The sequence below is a fragment of the Plodia interpunctella genome, chromosome 6 (assembly GCF_027563975.2).
Source record: "Plodia interpunctella isolate USDA-ARS_2022_Savannah chromosome 6, ilPloInte3.2, whole genome shotgun sequence".
Classification (NCBI taxonomy): Eukaryota; Metazoa; Arthropoda; class Insecta; order Lepidoptera; family Pyralidae; genus Plodia; species Plodia interpunctella.
In genome coordinates this window covers 8758500-8773652 of record NC_071299.1, presented here as the reverse complement: position 1 = coordinate 8773652, position 15153 = coordinate 8758500, and the positions used below count along the sequence as shown (strand labels likewise).

The 15153-nt window shown below is 34.0% G+C and overlaps 1 protein-coding gene across 3 annotated transcripts in view; it reads right to left on the bottom strand.

Moving 5' to 3' along the window:
- Positions 1-1127: 1127 nt before the first annotated feature.
- Positions 1128-15153, bottom strand: part of LOC128670518 (uncharacterized) — a 98192-nt gene continuing 84166 nt past the window's right edge. For 2 of the 3 annotated variants that reach the window (XM_053746244.1, XM_053746245.1), the window contains exons 6-13: positions 11115-11227; positions 8815-8949; positions 8217-8351; positions 7537-7756; positions 6667-6812; positions 4775-5110; positions 4134-4331; positions 1128-3731 (exon numbers count right to left, since the gene is read on the bottom strand). In XM_053746244.1, coding sequence (XP_053602219.1) covers positions 3631-3731; positions 4134-4331; positions 4775-5110; positions 6667-6812; positions 7537-7756; positions 8217-8351; positions 8815-8949; positions 11115-11227 — 1384 coding nt within the window. In that variant the 3' untranslated portion in view covers positions 1128-3630. The remainder of the gene's footprint in view (positions 3732-4133; positions 4332-4774; positions 5111-6666; positions 6813-7536; positions 7757-8216; positions 8352-8814; positions 8950-11114; positions 11228-15153) is intronic. The other variant, XM_053746246.1, reaches the window with a different exon arrangement.

Here is a 15153-nt window from a genome sequence, read left to right as displayed (position 1 = left end):
AAACTACTCGACCGATTTTGATGAAATTTGGCACAGACACAGACGGAACACCAGGAAACGTGGATTACTTTTTTTTAAAGTTGACCCCAAAAGGGTCCAAGGTCAAAATTGAAAATTTGTATAAAAAATGTTTTGTAAACTCTTTAATAATTTTATACTTTACGAATAATAAAGAAAAAGGAAAAAGTACAAAAATTAAAATATTTTTTGTTTCGGTCCGGTTAGGCCTGAACCAACTCCTTACTCCTTCATCTAACAAAATCGCAAATTCACGCCGAAAGCTTGTTGTAGGTGGCAAAATTTCGAATGGGCTTTTATAATTTTTGATTCGAAAATTGTAATAGGTACTCATTATATAATTTCTTAAAATTTTGCATACATATAAGTAGTAGGTACTATCACTGAAAATCAACGTCATGGCTCTTCGTCACGGCACAATCTGAGTGGTACCCTTTTGTAGCATATTTAATTATATCTTTGTAATATTAACATTTTGTTCATTTCCTGTGATGTATATTAGTATGTTATGAATAAATTTATTTATATTCTATTTCTAGTTTGAAGTACGGAGAAGGACATAGGGTATCTAGCTATTGATTTACATCCCTAAAAAACTACTGAATTAAAAGATAACTGTTCCCGTGGGGTATCACACGGGCGAAGCCGCAAGCAAAAGCTAATAGTCTATAAATTTAGTAGAATGTATTATAAAAAAAATACATCAATCAATACATATAATAAAACAGTAGAAAAAAAATACTGTATATTGAATAAATTTACATAAAAATACATTAACGAAAGTTCAACCTGATGAGCAAGCATTTCCTGTTGACGTACCTATAAAAATCGAAGATTTGGAACAGATAAAGAAGGGTCATAATGCTAAACTATAGGAAATATAGTTTTTCAGTCTGAGGAGCACCTTCTGTATGTGTATGTATTGTTATGATTTGTCTGTACAATTACATTTCTCTAATAATTTTGACCCTTTACTAAAATTTTTTCGGCCACCCGAACGAAGTCGCGGGCATCAGTTAATTAAGGAATAAGGAAATAAAAAAAGGATATATAGGTACTTGAATGACATCACTACTATTTGTCTTTTTCCAGGGAAATAAAAGAACACATAAATTTCGCTGTTTATTATAATCCATGCTGACGACTATGTACTTAATTATTTTTAATGTATCTATATCACACAATGGAAACATAACGATGACGTAATAGCTCAAGAAAAAATTACAGGAAAGTATTCCCGCGAATTTTCCCATGAGAAACGCTTCCACAAAGAAATAGTCTCTGTTACATTATAAAATAACAATCGCTAGCTCCATTATTCACAACTGTCTAATAACTATTAAAAAATTTAACGCTCAATAGCTATAAATACAAATATATTATTGCTGTCGCGATTTTATAACTACTTAATTTGATTTTGATCTTAACTACATCATACACAGATCTCAAAATGAGTATTCGTTTTTCACTTATCTAAATTCACTCTTACCTATGCTTAACTATAGTATTGCTTGATTAGGGAAAATATAGCTTTCCCATGAAAATAGTTGTAACAAATAGTCATTAAAGAAGCAACCATTAAATGGCGCGATATTAACAATTTTTGTTATCTAGAAAAATCGTGTCTATAGTTACTGATTTCTTTCTAAAACAAAAATATACATATAAATAATGAGAATTGAGAAAATTTCTAATGGTTTGATAAATTTACCAGGCACCTATTTTCATGTACTGTCATTTTTTGTATAAGTAGGTTTAGAAATTAAAAATACAGCTAAATTATTCTAGCTACATAACGTATTATGATAATTTTGTACATACTTAAGCTTCTTATGTATGATTTTTGTTCACATAAATACCTATACTGAAATTTAAATAAAAAGTGCTTAATTGGTTTAGTTTCAGTAGATAATTGTGATACGTATATGAAAAAAGGAAATTTTCGTGGTTGTTTTAACTAAATGCACATTGCTGCCTCGATATTTTTTTAAAAAGTCCATCTATTTATAAAAAATCTACATTTGATCAATTTCTAAAAAATGTTACATAAGGCGTTGGAAATCTCATTTCGGAAATAATAACTTTTGTTTATACATATTTTGAGCTATTTTCATTCTACTTAATTGCCATTTTTAAATATGTATAATGCGTTGTGTATATAACATAAATGACTTAATTCATGCATGTACTCTATACGATATGCGGCTATCGAATTATTATGGTTTAGGTAAGGTAAAGTTATAATGCGATTTATGTAGGTAATAACCTATATAAATAACCTTCAATTTAAATAAGCAAACACATAGACACTTCTGTTCAATTGAAAGAATATAAACACATTTTAATTAAACTTGTACTATTTTTAGGGGGTTTTAACGAAATAATGTATCTAAGTATAGGTATTAAGTTGCACTTGTATAAAGTCACATTACAAATACATAGCATATTCGTAGTAATATCGTCAAGTACAATAAAATTGAGTACTATTGAGTGACGATACTAAATATAAGTAGTTAGTCTCGAAAATCCTATAAAACCGATGCAACAAGAAACGTTATTCACAACCATTCGCGTCAACTATCAAACAGTGTAATTAATTACAAAATGTATGTCTTTAAGGATATAATATTTCTTTGTACAAGATTACAAATAAATCATAATTTCGCATTAAAAAAAAAACAATACACTAATCCCGATTTTCAAGACAAGATCACCTTAGCATTGAAGATATTCATAATTATTTTAATCTTCTTTTGACTAAAAAATCCTATTAATTTTCAAGCCGTTTTTGTTAGTACGATCTAAAGAAACAGATATCTGATTGAGCTGTTTGTTGAAGAATAAATAAACTTTGCGATTCTTAAGACAAAAATATTATTTGAAGTTGTAGATTTGTTAGAGACATTCATTAGATACGTATATATCATATGAAAAGTAAATTATTTATGTTCTTACAAAATAGAATACAAATTAAAACTAAAATATAGTAAGTTTTATGAAGTACAACAAAATACAAAATCATTAAAGGTGTTAGGTACTATTTAACATTTCATAGATACTGAGGTAAAGCCCAAATCATTTTGTTAATAATTAGATGACTTCATTCAGGCGATTGAAACTATCTATGATATACATTACAGTTTATTAGAATTGATATTAGTATACTTATATATTTTTATTATGAAACAATCATCAAAATAAGAAGCACGAAATAATAAAATGAAATAACTAAACACAAAATAGAAATATTAACAAAATAATTAGTCTACAATATACAAAACATAGCCCCTCTAAAAATACAAGTAATTTGTTTGCTGGTGTGCGTAACTACAAGTTACATCAATTGTATAAAGTGTTTCAATACAAATATATTACAAAAGCCTTGTGAATGTTTAAATCGTTACAAATGTTTATTTAAAAGTGTGAATAACTAGTAGTATTTAAAAATGTGCATTCGCACTTTCGGTAAGCGATGACAGCGCCATCACCAAACAAACTACTTGTGGAAATACTTAGAATTAAAATTGTTTCGTCTACATTTTTGTCCTAAGCTATAATTACAAGGTTAAGGGTTTCTAAAACAACTATATAATTTTATTAGCCTTTTTCGAATCATCTCGGTATGATATACTGAAGTATCACGATTGCTAAGGGGAGGAGTGGAGACGATATCCTCTGGATGGGCTGGTAGCTGGTTTGATCTTGACATTCCCCTGAAAAAGAAAATAATTAAATCATATCATGAAAGGAATTGGATAATCATTGTTATATGGCGTGGCAGGAGGAGGGATAATCATTTTTATATGGCGTTGGTTTGTATTTTTTACCTAAAGACATCTGACATGACTACCTTCGCCATGCCACAGTCTTTGTAGCAAGCGATGTCCTAATGTAGCTACGTTTGCAGAGACCTTTGGATTTTAAAGATTTCCGTGTCTATTTTCTGTCAGCCGCAGTTAAGAACAGCTCAGTTCCTTTGCTTTATCAATCTACTTTCTCACGCTCTATAAAGGATGGGGAAGGAAAGGGATGGCATGGGCATGACGTGACGCAGTAGCGCCCTGTTATGGCCGAACAGAGTAGCCAAGTTCAAATTTTCCTTCCTTTTTACTCACCTAGAGTAGTGAACAAGAGCTGAGTGGAGGCCTCGCCTCGCTCGCAGTTGGTGGCGGAGCGCGTGACGAGCAGCGAGCCGCCGCGCGCGTCGCGCGACATGAAGCAGTAGCGGCGCGCGGCCGTGCTGTCGCGCGTCAGCGGCGTCGTCACCACGAACGACGCGCCGTCCTCGTACCAACCACCGTGGCATGTGTACGCTGGGGTGAATGCGGTCTTGTTTTAGATAATATACCATTCCTAAATGTTTTAGATAAACGTTTAGGAATGGTATATAGCAATTGTATTTCGGATGACGGATCTGGCGAGACTTGAACAAACGGGGTAGAGTTAAATATATAGGTATATATATATTTTTTACTATCATGCAGCCAAACAGGAACGTGGCCCACCTAATGGGAAACCGGGATGTCTCAAGCATACTACCGACTTTGTGGCCTAGGGCTTTTTGCTACAGTAGATACTCTGTTTGGTAAACTGCCTTTTTCACCCTTTAAGACGTAGACAACAAAGCAAGCAACTGTTGTTTGCTGATATAGATGCGAATGGGGTACCCATGCAGACGATCTTTGTACCAAGGTCCAACTAAGGTAAATAATATGATAACATTATGAAAAAAGAGGTTACGATTAAATATTCATACCTGTAACAACTTCTTTATTCTGACACGTGGAATAGAACTCCATATTCTTCACAGAGTTGCACCCAACCTCCAGCCTATGATAGTTGCTAGCGAAGCACGCCACCTCTCCCTCCGCCTGCCTCCTACTCCTCAATATAGGAGTATTCGACACATTTCTTACACTAAAATTGAACAACCTAGTTCCGTTAACACTACGATTATGTTCAAACATTGCTTTCTCTCGCTTATTCCTACTTTCTGTATCACTCTCTTGTGATCTCACATCCCTCTTGTGTCTGCTACTCTGTATTGTATACTTTCCAGAATAAGGACATTCTTTTGATTCTGGATTGCTTGCTGAAATAAAAGACACATTTTAGAAAGAAAATATATAAAGTATTATATGTACTTATGAATCCTTAGGCAGAAAAGGGTTTGAAGATTTGTGGCATACCTACTGCCGCCATTTTGATTTTTTTTCAAAATCGCGGCCAGCCATGAAACGTATATAAATCGATAGCTGACATTAATACCAACAAAAAATATTAAAACAATGACCCTCGTAAAGTGTCAGGTTTCTGAGATAATAACCGTCAAAGTTGATCACGTGACATCCATAATTATAAGCAAGGGTATGTGTTCTCATGAATCAAGATGTTAAAAAAAATAACTTTTAGAACAAATATGTATGTTGCATTGTATCTGGATATATTTTTCAACTTAATAACATATTTTGTGACCATCTATGTGTGAGTGCAGTATCGTCATTTGATTTAATATGACATTTGATATTATAGGGTAAACAAAAGTAATAGGTACCTCTTATAGGAATAATCATAAAATTAAAAATTCTCTTTACATTTATATTGTGGCATAGTTTTATGGTTACCTACTACAATTTCTCTTTGCAATAGTTATATAAACCTGGATTTCTTTTTACATTGGCACAAAAGGGAAAAAAATTAAAAATACAGTTTAGGAACAGTATTTTTATTGCCCGATAAACATTTTAAGGCATCATGCTTTTAGTATACACAATTTAAACACTTTTGAGACTACAAACACAAAAATCACATTCATAACATCAATACAAATACTAAATAACGAATAACTCGCACAGAGAGGCGTTTACTCCCGCATAGAAAGAACACAGGTAGCAAACTGAGTGCAGCGGTCGGGGTTATAAAGGTGCCCCCCCCCCCTTCCGTCTCGCTTGCACATTAGAATAATACAATATATAATCTATTTTCTTGTTATATATAACACCTAAAACAATACCTAATGAACAGTACGTCACCATTGACTTTTTTGTCGTAGTATGAAATATTCTTATTAAGTTCATAGTAGCCGCAACATGTAGAAATATCATGAGGCATAGTTATCTATCTTTTATTATTAATATTATCTATACCTATTAGAATATTTTGTGTATGTTTACACATTGTTATACCAAATAGATGGGATTATAGTCGCTATTAAAAAAAAATCACGTGATCAACTTTGACGGTTATTTTCTCGGAAACCTGACACTTTATGAAGGTCATTGAATTAATATTTTTTGTTGGCATTAATATCAGCTATCGATTTATAAAAGTTTCATGGCTAGCCGCGATTTTGAAAAAAAATCAAAATGGCGGCAGTAGGTATGCCACGCTCCATAGTAAAATCTTCAAACCTCTTTGAATACTCTTTTGATGATACAGTTATGACGTCGAGCAGAATATGTTGTACCTTAATGTTAGCCTACATACCTACTTATATTTAGTACGAGTATATTCTCCCTCTCGGATATTTCATCGATGTTCATTATGACACTTGTGCCCGTTTTATTTCAGTTTTTTTGTTATCTATCTCTACAAATACATACAAATCTTCATTGTGATATATATATATATATAGAAATAAAAACTCACCAACTAAAGTGACATAAGCCGCAGTCACTGCGTTGAAGTGATGAGGAGAACATGCGTCATCTGGCCTGGTGGTGGGGGTCCCTCGCTGCAGCTCCGCGATGTAAGTGTCCCGCCTGTATAGCACCACGCAGACGTAGCGGGAGACACTGGAATTTGAGGGGAAATACTATAGGCATACAAATAATGTTTGTCTATGTTTATTTAGACTAGTAAGTAGCCACAGCAATTGATTTATCGCTGGGCTCATTAAGGTCAATCTAATGATCTTCTATGGACCAGGAGGATGTCCTCCTGGAAGATCATGTGATAGATAACAGATGAACAGTGGTTCATCTGTTATCTGTGAAGTGTCACAGACGGACAAAACAATAATTTGTCACTAAATTTGAAGACAAGAAAACTACCAACCTGTCAAGTTTTATTTGTCTACAATATCCGGTAGATATTTAAATCCCCTAGTGCTTTAGTATTGTAGTAAATAAAGAAGTACCAGACGATTTAGATGCGATGGTTAAGTTACGGATTGAACAGGTTTGGATGGCGAAGTGGAGGGGAGGCCTTTGCCTAGCAGTGGGACACCACAGGCTATTTTAAAAAAAGTACTTTTGATATTCACTAAAAAAATCTCTGTAGTAGTTTATTTAAGAACAAGAAGAATAAAACAATAATTCAGTGACAAACCTACAAAAGTGTCATAGAGAAACTCACCAATGATAATATATTAAACGACAGTTATTAAACGCGCACATACCTTTAGAGTCGCCTTTGTAACAAGGTCCGAAACGTCTGGGAAATAAAAAAGGCATGTGCGGGTTTAATACCTGCCGTTTAATATGTAATTATGCAACGCGAAAGTTTAAAAGTACTCACCAATGATGTTGCCAATGTGCTACCAAAGCCACTGAGTTCCCACTGGGAGAACTGGCTTTAACATTCACGCAATACACCTTGATATCGGCGCCAGTCGCGTTTGTGATCCTCAGGGTGGCGTTACGCTGGTAGAAGGTGTAGTTGCTGCTGAAGTCCAGGGTGTGCCACGTGTGCGAGAACGTCATCCACGACGGGAACTGGCAGTTGAAGCGGACTGACACTGGAAGCAATATGATTAAGTCTTACAAAGTTTGAAAAGTAGGGTCCAGTTCTTTTTATAAGTTTTTATTTCTCTTGAAACGTTAATTATATAGAGGTAATATATGAATGTTAAATTACGGAATTAATAATATTCTATAATGTAGGTAAATATGTGGTATCTTGGAACTCAATTTTGAAGCACAGATCTTTAATAGAATGAGCTGAAATGTTGTATGACGTTTTGTCCTCATCATTGTCATCCAAACGACGTATTTGGATACGTAATTTGTCATAACAATGTGTTATTTTATAATACGCATGACCTATTGGCGATGGTGAATTAAGGATCGGCTCTCGACGAGGAAATTCCTCAACGGTTAATAGCACGGTCATGAAAATTTACTCGTGTTATTTTTGTAAAAAAAATATTGTCTTATTCGCTGGAAAGAGATGGAATATGCTTATCGTTTCATTCTCACCTCGTTTCAAGGCCATAGTCCTGGAGCCTTCAGTGGCACTGAATAGCCCGTTGCAGGTCGCGTCTCCGGACTGAGCTACTCTGTACTCTACACCCCCCGGTGTGACAGGTCCTTCTTTAGCACCGTTCCCTGATGCTGAAAAGAGATGTAATATTTTTTAGATAGCTTTGACTATGTTTGAATAAGATATGACGGGAGCCTTACTAATAATAATTACATTCGATTAGAAGAAGCGTTCTTTCAGAAATTTTATAATTGATGATTTTATGTCTGCTTTTAATGACTATTGCAGTGGAAAGAGGCGGTTCTAATAGAAAAAATAGCAAATTATATATAGATGCAAAAAAGAGTTTGGTATAATCAAAAGTGACGTGATAGTATAGAAAAGTGCCTAATAAAACACAAATATTTTTTGTTTTATTAGGCACTTTAATTACTTAGATGTTAATCATAATAATTGAGATTAAAAACTCAGGAACGTATGATTTTTCCTCGTATCAGTTAGATAATGTACAAATAAGATTAGATAAAGTACAAATAAGTACGACAAGAAAAAAAAACGTAAAAAAGGTACTAAATTCTATGCGAACTATCTTACCAATACCATTTGTCTTCTCGTAGACGAAGCACCGGTATCGGTCCTCGTTGCTGGTCGCGTGGTTGTGATGCAGCTTCCCCACCAGGAACCGTAGGCTGCCCTCCTTCCACGTCGCCAGGCATTCCAGCTCCTCCACTGAAATCACAAAATATAATTAGTTTATACGAACTAAGCAGCTAAACGTGGACGTCGAGTTACGCAACTCTTGGCTCAGTCTACCCCGTAAGGGATGAAGACGTGATACTGTTCCTGTATCTTATGCAAATTATTAAAAAAACTGAAGAGTGACGTCATTACAGAAAACAGATATATTTAGTAAATGTCTTTTTTTGTAGGCAATTTTGTGTTTCCTTGTTTTTACCTGTGGTAGTATCCCACTTCTGGGTTACACAAGATATGCTTCTTCTTACTCTTTCTACAAGTCTCCATTATGTGCAGTATGCTGTGCACGAACTATTCAGTCTTAAAAATAGGTTTTGCGAGCCATCTTTGATTTAAATAAAGGGTAAGTAATACCGTAATAGCTGTAATACGTATAATACTTAATAAAAAATATTATATTATAAACATTAAATAAATAGAAGAAGACCAAGAAAATATTAATGTGACTGAGAAACGTAAAAAAGGAAACAACAATTATGTGTTGTAAGTAAAGGAATTAATTGATTTCTTCAGACTTCACAAAGTTTGAAATTTCATTACAGAAGTAAATAAGTTCTAAATTAAGTTGTAGCCAAACAGTATTAATACCTGGCAAAATATGTCACATACAGCCAGGAAAACGTAAAAGGAAGTGTTTTATGTTTATCAAATAAAGTTAGGCGATGTCTCCGAGTGCGACATGCATGCCGCGTCTATTTTCACTAGTTAATATTGTCAAAAGTCCGAGCGAGCACTATAAATCTTTATCCGAGTCGCTGGCGAATGTCCCACCCACTACGGATATAGTTGAAATAGATAAAATACAAAAATGTAGTAAATTTGCAACATTTTAGCTTACCTGCTTGGCTTGGCCATATATTACAATAAAAAAAGTACTGCAATGTAGCTTCTGTCCGCGGCTTCATAATTGTAATTTTTAAACAGGCACAGCGGCTTTTTGGGATGAAATTTCATTGTCCATCTCCACACTACTGACTATTATGCACTCCTTAATATTATAAAACTTTTCTGTGAGTATCTCTTTCCCTACATTCGACTACATTTCACATTTACATCTGTACAGGCTCTTTTTGCTAGCTGTGTGATGTGTCAAACACAGACACACACACACACACACACACACAGTATTGTGTTGCCGTCTTTAGAAATAAACCATACTATATCTATCTGTCTACTACATGTATACAAAAAGAGAAGGAACTAAATACTCAATCATTTATTTTTTCCTAAATGTATTTATAACCGGTGTTTTAATAAATTCCGGATTAATTATGGGGTCTGGTACAGCAAAAGGTTTGCAAATATCAATTGAGTTCGTAAATCTGTTAAAGTTGCTTTATCTATTTAAATAAGTGTCCCGTGCATTGTTCTGTCTTGAGTTGCAAACTACTGTCTATTCTCGGCGCCGTCTCTAAATTATTTATTGTATTGTAGTACGGTTGGCTTCAGATATTTCGGGAGCTATTACTTAGACTGCACTAATGATTGATATTTTGTGATTATTTGCTTTGTAATTGCGTTCGGATTCTGATCGTTTCTTAGGTTCATATTTTTTTCTCTAATCATCTCAGAATTTTCTACTCTACAATGTAGGTTTTTCTTCGTGCCTTGTTTTGACATACATAATTATCCACTGATTTATAATTTGCCATGTGGCTTTTGATTTGTTCTGAGACGTCATTATCTTATAATTATTTTGACTTAATTTTGTCAATTTAACAATTTTTTTAAACTGCTTCGTGTATCTTTTGTAATTTAATTTATTATTAAGAGTAGGCTTTGATCTAAACTTCCACAAAAGACTTCTTTTCTTTTTACTACAATTTTTTAATCCTTTTTAAACGATTGTTTTCCTGTTAATAGTGCTGTTTTATTGATAATCCGTTTTTTTTATTTTGATTGAAAAAATTCTGGAATCGAGCGACAATTGAGCCCACGACCGGGTATCCGGATAGACAATTTTTTCATCAAATTTTATTTTCGAAATGTACCTATGTATTTTGTCTGTCCTGTTCTTGTCTAATGTAATGAACATGTAGTTTGATACATCTATTGAAATTAACCACACTTATTCTGAAAATGTAAACTAATTCCTTCTATTTGATTTGTGATCAAAATGTAAAAATAAATAGTTTTACCTGTGCTTTCAGAGCCGTGGACGTCAGGACAGGCTTGGTAATTGAGGAGGAGTCTGGAATCTTCAGTGCAGCTCTCGATCGACGACACGGGACTCTTACAGTCACCATGACCTCTGAAAATCATATAATTTAAGTGTTAACTTCAGAAGTAATACGAGCTTAAACTGATTAACATAATGATAAGATTCTTTATTCAAAAAATATTAAATTATTTTGTTAAATAAACAACGACTCCTTACTTTAGAAAATAATGTATGAGAGTTAAAAACAAAACCATTTAAATAACTCATTATAGGTACTATACTACTATATTTATGGTTTGATTTCTCCGCTACTGATTTAATAGGATCAAAAGTTAAACATAATCTTTTGAAGCAGGAAATTACCAATTAATTAGAAACACAATTAGTCAGAAATATAATAATTTCAAACATAATTATTTGTCCAAGTAATTACCAATCAGGAACAGCCAGAGATATTAATCGAAATCCAATAATTTGACACGAAATTATTCTTTTATCGGACGGATGTGCGTTAATTAAAATTTTTGGCGTACGTCACTCCTGACAGAATAGTGACGGTCATTATGGGGGTATAATTAAAAGTTAAAGACCCCTCTTTAGGGGGCTGGGGTGGTCATTCACCGTTAAGTTTTTTCAAGGGAATTAATCATATATAATAAATTACGATGATGTTTTTATTGCGCAGCATGTTGAAAGTTTCTGCATGGATACATTAGATTATTGTAAAAAATATGTTTTGGGTTATTTACAACTGAATAATTTAGTTTCGAGTTTTGTCAAGCGTGACTATTTTATAGTTTTACTACTTCCTTTTTAATTTTCCATGACTACAGGACATAGAACGTACATGATAAGTTTAATTGCAAGACTTTTGTCTTTTATGGATTCGTTCGTTTGTCGTTTTGATTGAACACGTAGCATCAATTGAGTTAGGGATATTATCCCTTCCCCCCGGACCGCCGTACGGTGTACTCGTGTTTTAGACCTTTAATAACTTAAAAAAAGAGTATAATTTAAATTTCTACAAAAATAAATCAGTGCAAAAAAATAGGAGAGCATAAGCCACAAGAAGTCTAAACATCTCTGCGCGCACACAAGGAAGAATCATACGCGGCCGACCCACCTTTACTCCATCTGCATATCGGTACGTGTGCATGTTATCATCTCTGTTGGACAACAGTAAAACCGTATTAGCTACGCTTCTGCCGTCCTGCTTGCACACGCATCAACGAAGTTAAGACACCGCCTACCATATCAGTGCTAACTACTAGCGCTACTTGCGGCGGTATATCCTTCTCACCTGTGCATCGCGAGGACCCGCTGCGCCAGCGCATCTGCTGTCTCACTTACATGATCTGGGCGTTGCTGGTATTTTGACGTTGTCCGGCCTTCTTATATCATCTTCTCACTCACCGTATATTCCCGTCTCGCACAACAGCGCTCTTTGTGTTTACGCTGCGTATTTTATGTTGTCCTGGTACTTCGGTTTCTGTTTCGTACCGAGTCAAGAGAATTAATAAGTATGGATACTTCCGACAAAGTAAATACAAGCTTAGATAAATCCTTCTCAGATCCAGAAATTAATCGTGTTGGTCTGCAACCTAAAGGTACACCTCCGAATTTCGTATCGGTCAGAAATAAAAGACCGCGGGAAGATGACTATAGTAACGAATTTTCCCGGCTACGAGAAGAGATGCATAACATGTTTCAGGACATGATGAAGACACAGGCGCAAGAATTCGCAAGGAGTGCTGCCGCCTTGCAAGTCATCCAAAGCTCTAACAACAACATAGAAAGTTCTATTGCATTTCTTATGGCTCAGCATGAAGAATATCAAAAAAGAATTATAACTTTAGAGGAAAAAGCTAAGGAGGACAAAAAATATATTGCAATTTTAGAGGAAAGATTGGAAATAATTCAACAGGACAGCAGGAAAACAAATATAGAAATAAAAAATGTACCAAAAAAGAACAATGAAACAAAAGAAGATTTGGTGGAAATGGTATTAAAGCTCTCAGACTCTGTTGGCTGCAAGATGGAGAGGCCTGTCATTCGGGACATTTACAGAATAAAAGCTAAGAAGAACTCGACAGAAAATACACCTGTCATAGTGGAGTTAAACTCTACCTTGGTGAAGAATGATGTGCTCAGGTCTTGTAAGTCGTACAATATAAAACAGAAGACGAAGCTTTGTGCCCGACACCTGGGCATGCGTACCCAGGAAGACACCCCTATATTTGTATCTGAGCAGCTTACACCCAGAGCAGCTCGACTACATTTTTTGGCTCGCGATCTTGTTAAATCAAAAATCTATAAATACTGCTGGACTGCCTATGGAAGAGTATACTTAAGAAAATATGATAACACCCCCGTTATTAACATAAAGAGCGAGGCACAAATTCAACAGCTAATTACTGATAAATGACTAGTTATAGTCAACTTGTATAATTGCTGTTTTTTTCATATACTCTTGTTATCTAAACTAACAAACAATTTTGTATATCCCTATCTAAGGCTTATTTTTAACATTATTACATTTGTCATTATATATTTATATATGTTCATATATTATATGGATATCACAACAATATCTACACGCTTTTTTGTCATTAATTTAATCCAAGCTTCTATTTTTATGTTTATACTTTACTTTGAATATGGATTCAACATAAGTAATACACAACTAATGAAAATATTGCTACAATTTATGTATTTATTCATAAGCTTAAAGTCTACACTAATTACTGAAATAAATACCTACTACTGTTATTCTTCGCTCTTGCAAAATAAAAGAAAACTATCCTATGATAAAACAACTCCACCTAATTATATAAATAACATAATGAAGTATAAAATCTTTATTCCTGGTGCTCATTATCTAACCAGGGGAAAAAAAATAAATAACAAGTCATTTCAATTCTTGGTGTTCTCACATAGCACTCCAGTTAGATCACAACTCATTTCCAAAATTTCAAAATGGGTGACACAATAAATAGTATAAACGAAACAGACAATTTTCATGTTGCAGATTCGATTCAGTGTGACACTGTGGACCTTCCCAAATACTATCGGGTACAAAAAAGTGACCTCACTGTAATCTCTCAGAATATCCGGAGCGTATACTTTAATTTTGATGATTTTATGGTTAATATGTCATCCTTGAATTTCGAAGCGGATGTTATTATACTTACTGAATCCCATCTCGATGTAAATAAACCTATACCTAAATTAAATAACTATTCATCAAGTCAGACTACGTTACATTTAAATCAGAAGGACGGTGTTGTCGTTTATGCAAAAGAAAAGCTGAATCCAAAATTCAAAGAAGTAAAATTAATGCAAGCGTCATGTTTACAAATCGAGGTTCTTAATCATACGATTCTTGGAATATACCGTTCACCATCTAACAGAAACGTTGATGGTTTTATTAGCTCCCTCTCTGAATACATAACTAGTCTAAATTCAACTTCCAATATAATTATTACTGGTGACATAAATATTAATATTCGACCAAAAGAGAAAGATGACTTGCAAAAAATACAAAATAGACACGCCTATCTAAATACGCTTGCGGCTCATGGTGTTTTGGCTGGACACTTATTCCCTACAAGAGAATTAAGCTGTCTCGATCACTTTATGTTGAGAATGAATAACAAGAAGCACTCGGCATTCGTTGCTATTTTGAACACTACAATTACAGACCATGCTACTACAGTATTATTCATTAGAAAAGTAAAAAATAATGAATCTGTACAAAAAACTACTACTAAAATTCACTTTGACAAAGCTCTAAACTACCTTAAACAGCAAAATGTCTCAAATTTATTATTTTGTGAGGACCCTGATGAAATAACTAGAATTCTTACAGATACTCTTATGAATTCACTGGAGCAAAATACTTCTATCATAAATATTCCTAAGAGTCAACGCTCTATTAAACCCTGGATGACTAAGGGTATTCTTAAATGTATTCAGAATCGCAATAATCTACAAAAACTGTCACGTAATGACCCTGA